The sequence below is a fragment of the Fulmarus glacialis genome, unplaced genomic scaffold, assembly GCF_000690835.1.
Source record: "Fulmarus glacialis isolate BGI_N327 unplaced genomic scaffold, ASM69083v1 scaffold213, whole genome shotgun sequence".
NCBI classification, from domain to species: Eukaryota; Metazoa; Chordata; class Aves; order Procellariiformes; family Procellariidae; genus Fulmarus; species Fulmarus glacialis.
Window position 1 is genome coordinate 4,039 of NW_009204615.1, and position 12,415 is coordinate 16,453.

General features: G+C 40.3%; 2 protein-coding genes across 2 annotated transcripts in view; both read right to left on the reverse strand.

Moving 5' to 3' along the window:
• Window positions 1-4,347, reverse strand: part of LOC104074776 (macrophage migration inhibitory factor-like) — a 5,217-nt gene extending 870 nt beyond the window's left edge. Inside the window, exons 1-2 of the mRNA XM_009575037.1 lie at window positions 4,240-4,347; window positions 14-127 (exon numbers count right to left, since the gene is read on the reverse strand). Of these exons, the coding sequence (XP_009573332.1) occupies window positions 14-127; window positions 4,240-4,347 (222 nt within the window). The remainder of the gene's footprint in view (window positions 1-13; window positions 128-4,239) is intronic.
• Window positions 4,348-6,932: 2,585 nt separating this feature from the next.
• LOC104074777 (solute carrier family 2, facilitated glucose transporter member 11-like) overlaps window positions 6,933-12,415 on the reverse strand; it is a 9,744-nt gene continuing 4,261 nt past the window's right edge. Inside the window, exons 4-12 of the mRNA XM_009575038.1 lie at window positions 12,207-12,331; window positions 11,821-11,950; window positions 11,092-11,240; window positions 10,334-10,521; window positions 9,121-9,231; window positions 8,520-8,621; window positions 8,283-8,358; window positions 7,457-7,584; window positions 6,933-7,139 (exon numbers count right to left, since the gene is read on the reverse strand). Coding sequence (XP_009573333.1) covers window positions 6,933-7,139; window positions 7,457-7,584; window positions 8,283-8,358; window positions 8,520-8,621; window positions 9,121-9,231; window positions 10,334-10,521; window positions 11,092-11,240; window positions 11,821-11,950; window positions 12,207-12,331 — 1,216 coding nt within the window. The remainder of the gene's footprint in view (window positions 7,140-7,456; window positions 7,585-8,282; window positions 8,359-8,519; window positions 8,622-9,120; window positions 9,232-10,333; window positions 10,522-11,091; window positions 11,241-11,820; window positions 11,951-12,206; window positions 12,332-12,415) is intronic.

Genomic DNA, 12,415 nt, shown 5'->3' on the forward strand with positions numbered 1-12,415 from the left:
ATTTGGAGTAGACCTTGTTCTCCTGCTCCCCTATCTTGCCAATGCTGTAGAGAAAGCACATAGCACAGGGGTCTGTGGAGCCACCAAAGGACATCAGCTGGTCAGAAGAGATCTGTATTGCTAGATACTGTTGGAAGAAGAAGAAAGGAATGTTATTTTCCTTTGCCATGTTAGGAAAAGTTTTGAAAACCCAGGAAGGTATTTGTGTACCTAAACTGCAGTGAAAATAGGTGCATGCCTATCAGTTATGCTTTTGAAATTCTCCTGCATGTACTTCATTGCACTTCCAGACTTCCTAAGTATTTTCCTGCAAGTCACAAAGATGAGAAGGTATGACGTAGAACCACATTCCCATGACATACCATTTGGGAACAGGCACTGCCATCACAATTCTTTCATCTATTGCAGAATGGCTAGTACCTAACTAAAGGTACTAGTAGCACATAAAATTAAAAAAAAAAGCAGTCCCAGGCATTCAGAGATGCTTTTCACCACTTACTAAAATGCAAATAGTTTCACTCTTGTTCTTAAGTTACCATGTCACAAAGATCCTTCCCTGCCTGCTGTCTTGCAACTTTCAACCCCAGTGTGCCTAATTACCCACTGAAAGATGGGTTCTGGATGCTCAGCCCGGGCACACTGTTGGAAGGAGGACCCTGCAGTATCATCTTTACTGACTTTGAATTTTAGGTAGAAAGTTCAGGTGCCCCAAGAGCTCAGCGACCTGCAATATCTCCAGAATCTCCTCCAAGCCACCAGGCTCTCCCTGCCTGTGCGGGAAGGCTGGGTGCAAGTCGGGGGTGTGCAATTGCATTGCTGCCGCCCTACGTTCCAGAGAGATTTTGCACCTCACTGGCTCCTGCTGCAGTCTTCCCTGCTGAGGTAAATGTGAACTGACACAGCAGAGGCCTAAATCCACATACCCCTCATTAAACAAAACACAACCTAATCCTACTTTTGTTCTTGATAGCAGGAAAAATAGAAGAAAGTATCTATGTTAATATTAATGACCAGCCTGCAATTTTCCCTGCTGCTAATACACAGTGTCAGATCAACACATGGGGGAATTCAGGGATCAGTTCCTTTGGCATCTGTCTGGCTTCTGTTCTTACCCACGTTTATTAGCAGCGCATCATTGGAACTCAGCAGCAATTAACCCTCTTGGCAAAACAAGCTAGCCAGAGTACCAGGAGTTGTCTGGATAATTAGCCTTGGTCATCATTTACAGGTTGTTTGGGTGCAAGGTGCATCAGACCACAGCAGTACAGGATAAGCCAAGGAGATCCTGCTGAGGTACCACTTGCTTAGCCCTGTTCTCCCCTGTGCTCTCAACTTTATGCCAATTGTAGGTATGTATATGCCTTTAACATCTACCCTGGAAGCAAATTATTGCTTAAAAAAAACCAGAACAGCTGAAGTGTTAATCAGCATTATTTGCTTCTTAGAGCAGTTTGAAAATGTTTGAAACAGTTTTTTTCGGTAGAAGAAAACCCTATTTGATTAAAAATCAGTATTTTTTTCAAATGGTACCATTTCCTGCAAGAGGAAAGCTCTGCATTCCAGCCTACCCTAATCCTTTCCTTCTTTCTGTGTTATAACTAAAAGACTCTCCCTTTCCTATTGCCTCCTTTGTCACGAAGAGCTTGCATGTCCTCTTCAAAAAATCTCTTTGTTGTTCCCTGTATATTTCTAAGTCCCATCACATATCCCTTCCACACTGCTGCACAAACCTGTTCCAGCTGCATCCCAGCCCTGGCCCCTAGCTTTATATTCAGAAGCTGTTATGCAAGAACCACCAGCTGACACCTTCACCCCCCCAACAGCAAGTACTTGTTTGCTAGACTGATAAAAAAAAATGTTTTTTTTAAGAAGGATAGAACACATCAGTTTTACATAAGAATTTCATTATATTACTGCATGTGTTGGGAAAAAAATTATGATCTTACTCCCATTTACAGTCAAGCCTGCTTTCTGTGGAGACAGGGCTTATACAAGCCTAAAACATGGTTCTGACTATTACCTGAGGTAACTAACTTTGGTCAAATTTGACAGAGATTGATTTCCTACATGTTTAGTGAGTAGTTGATTGCATAGAGCTCCATTACTGTCCCTAGAGAAAGAGGGGCCTCTTATCACACATCAAACAATCTGTCTGGAAGAGACATAGTAGAACCAGGCTTCTCCAGGTCAATTGGCTTTTTAACTCGACATCAAATCAATTTGATGAGACCATCCAAACACATACAACTGTCTTTTAAAGTCTACAGCCATACAACAACAAATAGAAATACTTTAATTATCGGTGCTGAACTGAGAATTTCTAATTGGTCAAAGAAATATCAATACTATTAACCATCCCACCACTGGTGGGATCCATGGTGCAAGTCCAATACAGAATATGACTGGAAGTCACAGAAACTTTTAAAATTTTCCTCCAAGATCTAGCTGAAATCTTGCTGCAAGTTAAGCTGGCTTCCTGCCTTATGCCACTGAGGAAGGAAAAAAAAAAATTGTTCCCATCTCTTCCATAACAGCCTCCCTCTTCAGCCTTCTCTCCTAGAAGAGCCAGAATGTCTGTTGATCCTTGCATTATCTTATTTCTTCAGCATTTTTCCTTTGGTGAATCTCTAATCTGCCTACCTCTCTCTCAAAGTAAAGGACCTGAGACTAGATGGAGTACTCCTGCTGAGGCTTACTTCTACCTTGTGCACAACAGAAGTGAAATTCCCCTGCTCCCAGGCATTGTCTTAACTCTTATTCATATTGTAACCCATAATAGCTCCCAAAATCCTTTCCTCTTTAATGAATTATTCTTTGTCTTTTGTGGAGTTTGACTTATTAATCAGCTGTTGAAAGAAAGCTTCTTGTCTTGAGAAGGTATCTCTTACTATCTTCTTGAATTCTTACTGTCTCCTGTACATACAAGCTATTGTCATCTGCACATCTCAGTCTACTGAATCATTACTGGAAGTGTTGACTAGATCTGAGCATAAGACACTACTGTGGGACTGTTTAAAATGTTCCCGATTTTGACAAAACCATGCCAGCTGCTCACCATTTTCTTCTTACCATTTTTAAGACATTCCAAAGTTTGTTCTAATATTTTCAGTTATCCCACTTGGTTTTTAATTTTCGGTCCATTTTTCCCCCTTCTTTCCTTCTCAGGACACTTCCACCTGTGGCAGTTATCAAACAATTGCAAAGGGGTTCAGAGATCTCTGTTGCCATCTTAAGTAGTCTAGGGTGACTACCATTTCAGAGACCTTTATTTCCATGAAGAGCAAAGATCTGCTCAAGAACTTCAGGTGTTCCAGTGGGCAGAGAAAGGTTTGCTGGGGAGCCCACAGAATCCTTTCTGAGGCACCAGAACTTCATTCTTTCTAGGGTTTCAAGCGTCACTCCCGAAGTAAAATAAGAAACATTTTCTGAAAACACTCATTTGCTAGTGAATACGTAGAAAGGGTATTTCACAAAGCTGCTAAAGATCTATAGTGGATTCACTTAAGTTACTGCTGCTACAGCAACTGTTACTTTATAACAGCTCATGTTATAAAGCTTACAGCTCTATAGAGAAGCTTTCACTTTGTTTTTCATATTCATCAACAGTCTTCAGTAAATAACTGATAGTGACTTTTCAGGATTAATTAAGAAAATAAAAGCCTTATAAGACTCTTAATGACAGTATGTCAGTACTTCACCTCAGTAGCATATTGCCAAGGGTTTTGTTAGGTAAAAATCCCTCAGTTTGGTAATGAAACCACCTAACAGATTTTACTCTGGTGTTTTGACTACAAGTAGCAGGACATTGCATGGGTATTTTTGCTAGATGTCCAAGCAAGCTGAATACCTTATTTTTTTTCTTCAGCTGTAACCACTAGGCTACAGGCAATTTGGTGGCAGATAACAAACACATATTCAGAAAGTTACAGGGTGAGGCTTGCTTTCAGTCAGCTACATTCCTGAAAGGTATTCACAGAGATACCTGCATATACATACCCACACACATCCAGTGTCTTGATTTACATGAGACCTACATGGAGTACCATCCTATACAAAGCTAGCTTAAATAGTTTGTTTCAAGACCTCAACAGAGCTAAGTTACAGCAAACAAGTACAGAGAGAAGACTCCAAATACTGGTGAGTCATTAGATATATTAGTTTATAGAGGCTATCACTGAGAAATAGATCATTGCATAGGCACAACTGACTAAAAGAAAATATTTGAGCATCTGGACTTACCTGTGCTGGTTTGCCCATTGCTTTTGATAACTGCTGGGTAAGCTCACCCGTGAAAGAGTCTGGAACTTTATCCTTGCTTATATTTGTATTAACAATGAACTTCGGCATCTTTGGATCACGAGAGGGTTTTCTTTCAGCTCACCTTGTTCACGGTTTTGTTTCTAACCCACCTGCAAGATGGCTTACCCCACTATGCTAGTAAGCACCTCAGGAGCCTTTAAATAGTCAGTGGTATCTTCCTCAGGTGCACCTGGCGGGGTGGGAGTGCCTCGGGAGAGAGGAGGCTGCATGTGCCATCTGCAGGCTGCTGGCTGCTAACGCAGATAGTCAATGCACAGCTTTTCTAGGAGAGAAAGCTGGCTTTTTGCGCTCTGGAAATCAAAGCATCCAAAATGACACTTCATATTTGGATACAGCCTGGTCGTAAAAACCAGTGAAAAAGCAAGTGTTTTAGGGACTGTTTGAAAGTGGGAGAGTTATAATATGCCTCTTTATGCAAATTATGCAATTATTTAAAAAATTTAGTTGAACGCCTCAATTGTGAGGTCTGGAACTCTTTCTGTGGAATAGACCATAAGAGAAAAACCCCAGTAGCACATGTTGTGGACACCTTCCCTGAACTGTGACTAAGTCATGACAAAGTCTGACAGTCAGGGTCTTGATTTTCCACTGTGGTGAGCACACAGTGCTTGTTTTGAACTTGCTCCTTTGTTGTGCAAATAGTCCCATCACAGTCAACAGGATCTCCTGACAGGAAATCCACAGGCTTTCTAAAATGAGCGGGTTTTATCCAGAGTGGCAGAGCTGGGATCAGTTCTCTTTGCTACCTAGTAGAGTCTTACATGAGAGAAGTGATTTAGAGGGGTCATGTGGCATTTGGTAAGCGGTGTGTGCAGTGAGATGTGTGTGGGGAAAGCAGGTTGAAAATGCTGATGGGGACAAAATAAATGGAGTTTGTTAATCTCTCCATGTTAAAGGTGATGCCCAGTAGTTTCTGTGAGTTAAGGGCTTTTCTACTCACTCCATTCCCCAGCCTGCAGAAAAGAGGGAGAGCTTTCTATAGCTTGTGCTAAATGTTTGTACTGCCACGGTGTAATTTAAACAAATACTTTTAAATGGTGAAAACCTCCATATGAACATGCTCAAGTTGATTGTGTGGTGTATGTTGATTTTAAGTCAGTTCCTTCCCTGTAGCACCCTGGCTGTAAAAAGCCAACAAATAAAAAGTCAGGAGATGAATTACTATGTGCCAGTGTTCATCTACAACCCATGTTAGTGGATTGTGTTTCCTGCATCCAAAGCATTCTGAAAATAATGAAAAACCTGAAAAAAAATCCAGAAATAAAGTCTGTTTGAACAAACAGAATTTTCAGGGCATGTTTCCTATGTCAAAGCATTAAAACCAAACTCAAATGACAGCTCCATCCGTAAGGAGAGGAACTGCTGTTTGTAATATTGATGAATCTTTTCTTCAGTGATTAGTTGAAAGCAGGTGGCATGATCCAAAGCATTTAGTCACAAATCAAACTATAGTTGTTAGTGGTCACTTGGAAAAACTTAGACTGTATTTCCAATGAACTTCACAACCTATTTTTACTGCTGGGTACAATAATCACTAGTTATTCGCAGCTTGCTTACATAACAAGAAAAACATTTCCAAAACAAACTCTTTCTTCTCTGAAAACATCTGATGTAATTCCCAGAAGCTTATGTACCAGGTTGAAAATCAGATCCTTAGACACCACAGATGCTCTTGGGAGTGTGCTTTATTTTATAGGAGCCATTTTACTTCTTTTGCATACAATAATAACTCTGTTTGGCAGGTTCTTCTCCCTGCCTAGAGTTACTAGGATATTCTCCACTGAGACTTCCATTACATGTCCAGAAGGACTGTGGCACAGTACAATTTCACTTTCAGTATTTTTTTCTTGTTACCATGGCTGGAACCTTTTTTCCTAATTTACTGTGCTAAATTTTGAACCCATATCTGCTCAGGTCACCCTAAACCACATACCTAGCTTTTCCTCTATCAGCCTGTTAGGCAAATATTTCAGCCTTCTGTGTTTCCCCAGCCTCATGACTGATGACCATTTAGCCTTCTTAATCCTTCCTTCCCTTGGTTTGTCTTCTTAAATTATTTCACTTGTTCCTTCATATTTCTGATACTCTTCTCTGAACTGTTTGTCAGCAGTTTCCTGATTCTGAGGTGCTTAGAGCTAGTGAGGTGTTGTTTCAGAAAGCTCAATAACAAACTGTTCAGGTATCTGTGGCATTGGACAGGACTCCTGGGAACAAGAGAGACCAACTGAGGCCCAGGGTTGTGGGTCCAGGGCTCTTAGCATAGCCTGTATATATGTTCTTGTAGCAGGATTTGGGCCCTGTGGACTGTTAACAAAATGTTTTAAAACTTCATAAGGCAGAGTAGCAAAAAAGGTTTTTTTTTTTTTAGAAAAAAATCTCATTGTATCCAGTAGATCTTAAAACTGAGTGATGAAATTTCCTGTGAAAATATTTAGATAACAGCAAGAAATAAAACTCTAGCATAATGAATTTCATATCTATGTTAAAAAAAAAAAGAAAAAAGGAATAAGACACAGAAGAGCTTGCAGTCTGTTTTTAATGTTTCCTGTTTAGTTCTATTGCAACATTGTTTCCTGTCTTTTCTAAGAGATGCAAATTTCTTCTCTGAACATTCAGAGTTTGGTGCAGAACAACTGTTCCTTAGGAAAGTTATTTTCAGTGGCTGAGGTTTCTTTTTTTCCAAAATTCAGCTTGTTGAACTCTGCTTTTATTTCCATGATTGACTTTCCCTTCGTCTCAGGGAGGTACAGGTAGATGAAAATTGCTGATAAAGCCAGGATTCCCAAAAAGATAAGGAAGCAGAAGGGTCCAAGGTTATCCTGCAAGCAGAAATGGGAGACACTATAAGGAAAATAAGAATCTCATTTTTATTTCCCTGCCCTTGGGTGCAAGTCTGTGTCTTTGTAATTAAAATTCAAAGGTGTGCTCAATACACAAACCAGGACGGGTATCAAACTAGGAGTTTCCCCCGGCCACATTTGACGTGAGTCCAATTGCTGCTCCTCTGAGCAGGTTCGGTGTTTGGACAGAGCTCTAAGCTTTGCATGCCGTTGCAACTTATTGCTATTATTTTGCTCCCTGTCAGCATTCAGAAGTGGATTAGCGTGGAGGGAGGGATCCCGTTAAAGTCACTTACAACAATCAATGGAAAAATCATCCCAAGTACAAACAGTCCCATCCAGTTGATGCAGCCAACAATCAGAAAGGCTGATGGTCTGAATGACTGGCTGAAGATTTCAACCATGATAGATATAGTGGCTCCAGCTGAAAAAGAAAAGCAAAACACAAACCAGGTATACTAGTTTCCTTGCTCCTGACAAAGATTTTCACAAGGGCAGTGGTAGAAAATGGCAGACAGGCAGAATAGGTGGCCGCCTGGCCGGTAGCCTCTGCTATGGTGAAAGACCTTGATTCCAGAAAGGGACTACAGATGTTAAATTAGGATTTCAGCTGTTAATTTAAGTTTCTTTTGTACATACTGGAATCCTTTTTCTGATGCCAGTGGATCTGTGCAGTTCCATAGTGCACTGGTAGCCATTATTAGCGCAGCATTTTATAAAACCAACTCCCGTTTTGGCTCCTGTGGTCAGTTCCACAGGAAGCATGTTGATAGGCATACCAGCCTTAACTCACTAAATTAATGAAGGGTATGATTACTATGATGTACCTGGCAATGACTAGAATCCTGGTTTTATCTGAGTATTTTAAAAATTGTTCTGAAATTTGTCTCAAACCCTCTGGAGAAGATGATACTGTATTTTAAATTATTTAGATCCTGTGATCAGCAATAAAATTTGAGATATCTGTATCCTTTTCCTGACTCCCACTTGTACATATCTGCCCTTTCCTCCTTAATTTCCAGAACTTTTTACCATGGTACTAGACTGTTCTTCCTCTGCCAGTTGTGTCACCAACCAATATGATACAAAATTTCCTCCCAGCATTGCCATTGATGTACTCACATGGTCCAATTCCATAGAAGATAACGAATAGGAAGATCAAGATAACACTGAAGTAGTGCATCCAGAAAAACTGATGCTAAAAGTGAGAAACCGGTGATATCAAACCATTAGACACATGACAGAAGCAGCAGAGCTCTGTATTTTCTGCCACTCACTCAAGCTTTTGTACATATCCTGTGAGGCAAGATCAGAAAGGTGGGCTGATGCTGGGTAAGTAGCCAGCTGCTGCCTCTTTACCTGCAGTGACAGGGTCATGGTAAGGAGTGCTAGCACAGAACACATCAGCGTGTATCCTCCCCACAGCAGCACCTTCCTCCCAAATCGGTCTATAAGGGTGCTCTGAAAAGCAGAAAACACGGGTCATAAATCCCAGTTCTCAAATGAAATAATTCCTCTCCTCTCCATGTGTTCTTCTCAGAAGACTTATCTGAATAATAGTCAGAAATCAATGTCATTTGAGAATCTCTTAATTCCTAATGAATTTTATTAGCTTCTTCAAAGATTAATGAAGCTGTATTTATTAATCAACCCTAGGCTGTTGTTAGACAGTTCCCTTTCTTGCGTGCTGGAATATATCGAATTGTGCACACATACATACACACATCTAATCCAGAACATCAGAAAATTATTTTGCAGAATAAAAGTAAGTCTAAAGACATACAGTTGTGCAAATAATTTGGGAAAAGAGCTGCCTTTTATGCTGCTTGTGGCTTTGCAAAAGCAGGAATATGTGTCTTAGGTTATGCAAATCTTCCCCCAGCCTAGTTACAAGTAAGGAAAAGTACAATTGTTGACCTCATTAAATTTTTCTTTCAAACTCAAGTCTGAAAAGACTTACACACAGTATAGAGGATAAGCATTCACACAACCCAACTCCCAGGGACACGTATGGGATAAGGTATTCTTCAAACTTGGCTGTGTGGAATACTTCAAAAGAATAGAAGTATATCTGAAAAATGCAGAGAGGAAATGCACCTGTGAAAAAAGTGTTGCAATTGTGATGCAATTCTAAGCTGGTGTAACAGCCAGTAACTTAGAGGGGTTTGTAACCTGCTGTGGTGGTGCATTTTCACCCCCCTTCTAGGCCATTTGTTGATCTCAGAAATTCCCATGAAACCTTGGCCCTGGTGTACTGAGTCTGGCGGTTGAGCACTCCTTGACTGTATCAGAAACTCTGCATAGCTGAGGCTGGAAATGTACTCCTATTGCCTGGCCCAGGTGTCAGGTAGAACAACACTGAAACCTTGAGAATTTTTAGTAATTACCACCTGGGACTGTGGCCAGGATGGAAATTTATGGATGACTAAAGCCAATCATCTTGCGAACCTATAAACGGTGGTCCTAAGTGAGACTCTCTGAGCTCTCCGGGACCGCAGCAGGCTGCACCCTGTATCTCCCTCTGAGTGGGATGCCTCTCAGAGCTTGCAACTTCTTGAGCTAACAATATTCGGAGGCCCATCATCCGACGGGACCTGGGCTGAAACTCTTCACTTCTCGAGGCTCAACCCTCACCCGTTAAGAAATGCCGAGACATTTTACGTGAATATTTCTTCACTGAACTTGAGGGGAATTTTTAACAGGTACTTTTTGTACATTTATATGCATATATTTCTGTCTGTGTGTGTCAACTAATAGTAAGCATAATCTGTAATTAAGTCACTCTTGTGACTGTAGTAGATTCTATTAACACTTACTTCGTAAATGTTAAATTAGTTAGTGATTGAGTGCTGCTAAAATTTGTTAATAATTAGTTAATGATTAAGCGCTGCTAAAACTGTGAATGAACCCTAGACTGGTGCTAAACACATATAATCCCTTAGATATAAACCCTTAGACGTAACATGATTTTTCTTTATATGTTTCATCCGTGTAATAAGTAGTAGAGTGAACCTTGCCATCGAACTCTCTTAAGTCGCACTTTTATAAATCACTGTTAAAATCACTTTCTGCTAATACCTTTGACGGTGATTCTTTAAGTGACCTCTAAACCACTCACTCGCAACACCTGCCTAGTGCTGTCTCTTATTCTGGGGATAAAGAAAGCACTCAACTGCATTGATTCCACAGAGCTGCAAGGTGGTCATGACAGTCATCAAAATGTAAAGTTGCCAGCGCAAAGATCGCTCTTTTATTACTTCGAGGACACGCAAGGTTTTCGTGCTCGTCATTGCAACCTTCTCCTTCATAATGTCATCAATTTCTGCTTGATGGTCTCCTTCCCCCCAGAGCTTCCTGATGGCTGTTGGGGAGAAAGAAGGGAGTGGATTATTCTACCAGTATAGCTCCATCACGAGTGGTTACATTAAACCCTTTAGTCTGCCTGTCCATTGGCATAGGTGGTGGTGTTGGTGCTGTCTGCTTTTGTCATCTGGTTAGGCCTGGGGCAGTAGACAAACGGAAGAATTTTGTTTCTTTGGTTGTCAGCATGGCTTATCTTTCTAATGTTGAGTTGACTTAATTGTGAACAAAATAAACATTTAAGTACATTTTATTTAATAAAAAATGAACTGCCTAAACCGTTTCCTTTAAAGAAATAAAGTAGTTCCCACGGAAGTGGGAAATGTTAGACATACTAATATATATCTATCTTTCTTGTCTTAACTGATTAAATTAGACTGAGTGAGGCCCCAGGTTAATACAAATGTATTGCCATAGGTACCTCAACTGTTCTATTTAGAACTGCCTCTGCTATTACTCTATGGCACTGCACTGTGCTACACAGCTCTGCCCTGCTTTCTTGTCTTCTACAGGGGCTGTCACTCTAACATATCAAATTAAGTGAAGTAAGTGAGGAAAGTAGACACTCTACCTTTCCTGCAGGCTTCCTCATTACCCTTCTGTATCAGGAGGTAGGATGGTGAATCAGGGAAAAATGGGAGGGTAACCAGTTGAATCAATGCTGACAGTCCACTAGATGCTAACAACCATGGCCACAAAGCTTCGCTTCCTAAAATCTCCCTGGAAAGTGTATGTGAAACAAAATCATGTTGAAATAATGGAATGAATGTTCAGAAAGTTTTTCTGAGTCATGAGGATTGCTCAAATTCCATTCAAGGGTGCAGTGGAACAAACACCTGAATTGATAATTCAGCAAATTTCACAAATTTGGCTATTTTTATTCCTGACAATTTTAATGAAATTATTTGGCATTTTGAAAAACTTCCTAAGTATCATGAGGATCCAGTATAATGTCTAGAGAGCTGATGAAACTGATTTGACCACTGTTTGACCACAGGACCAAAACATCTTGCTAAGACTTTTCATGTAAGCATAGTAAATTTTGAAGGGGAAGTCGCTTAGTAGAAAGGGTGTGGAAATAAGAAGAAATCAGATTATGAGTAATTAATTTTTATTTCTCCTATATTTAAAACTATATGTTTGCGTCAAATATGACCAAAACTTTTCTTCTGTCCTAAGCTAAGGCCTGTTTTGGGGAAGATGAGAGGGTTTTTCAGTCACTGACTACCTGAGAGGGTAAGGTTATAGAAAGATTTCTACTACTTTTAGTGTAACCTGATAGAAAGATTGGAGTATTTACCGTAGTCCAATAACCTGTCCTGTGAGTTTTCCCAGTGTCAGAAAAACAGCAACTGTGGAGTTGGTAAATCCACGCAGCTTCTTGGGTGAAATCTCTCCTACATACTGAGGATGTATATTGAGAGAAAAACCTTTAACACAGAAGAGGATAAATGACTGTTAAAATACTGAGAAAAGCTTAAGTTTCTGACTCCATCGTCTCTTACATTGTTTCCATTCACTCTGGTATTTGGATTAACATTTTTTGCAAAAGGGATGATGTCGTTCACTTTTATTAAGTGCCTAGTATATTTGCTTTAAAAATCATTCTCCAAGAATGGCAATACCTGTAGAGACAATCCTGGGACAGCAAGGATGCTTGCTCTCCACAGTGGCATAAGCACATACCTGTACCAATGCCATAGAGAAAGCGTCCGACCAGAATCATCTCAAAGGATTTGGCTGTTTTACTGAAGGCCATGAAAAGTGCAGCTACCAGCATGATCAGGTTGGTGCACATCTGGCACTTTTTCCTGAAAAAAAAAGTGCATGAGAATTTAATGTGAAATGAGAACGTCTTGTACTCTTTTGACTAATCTTGCTGTGACAGGAAGCAT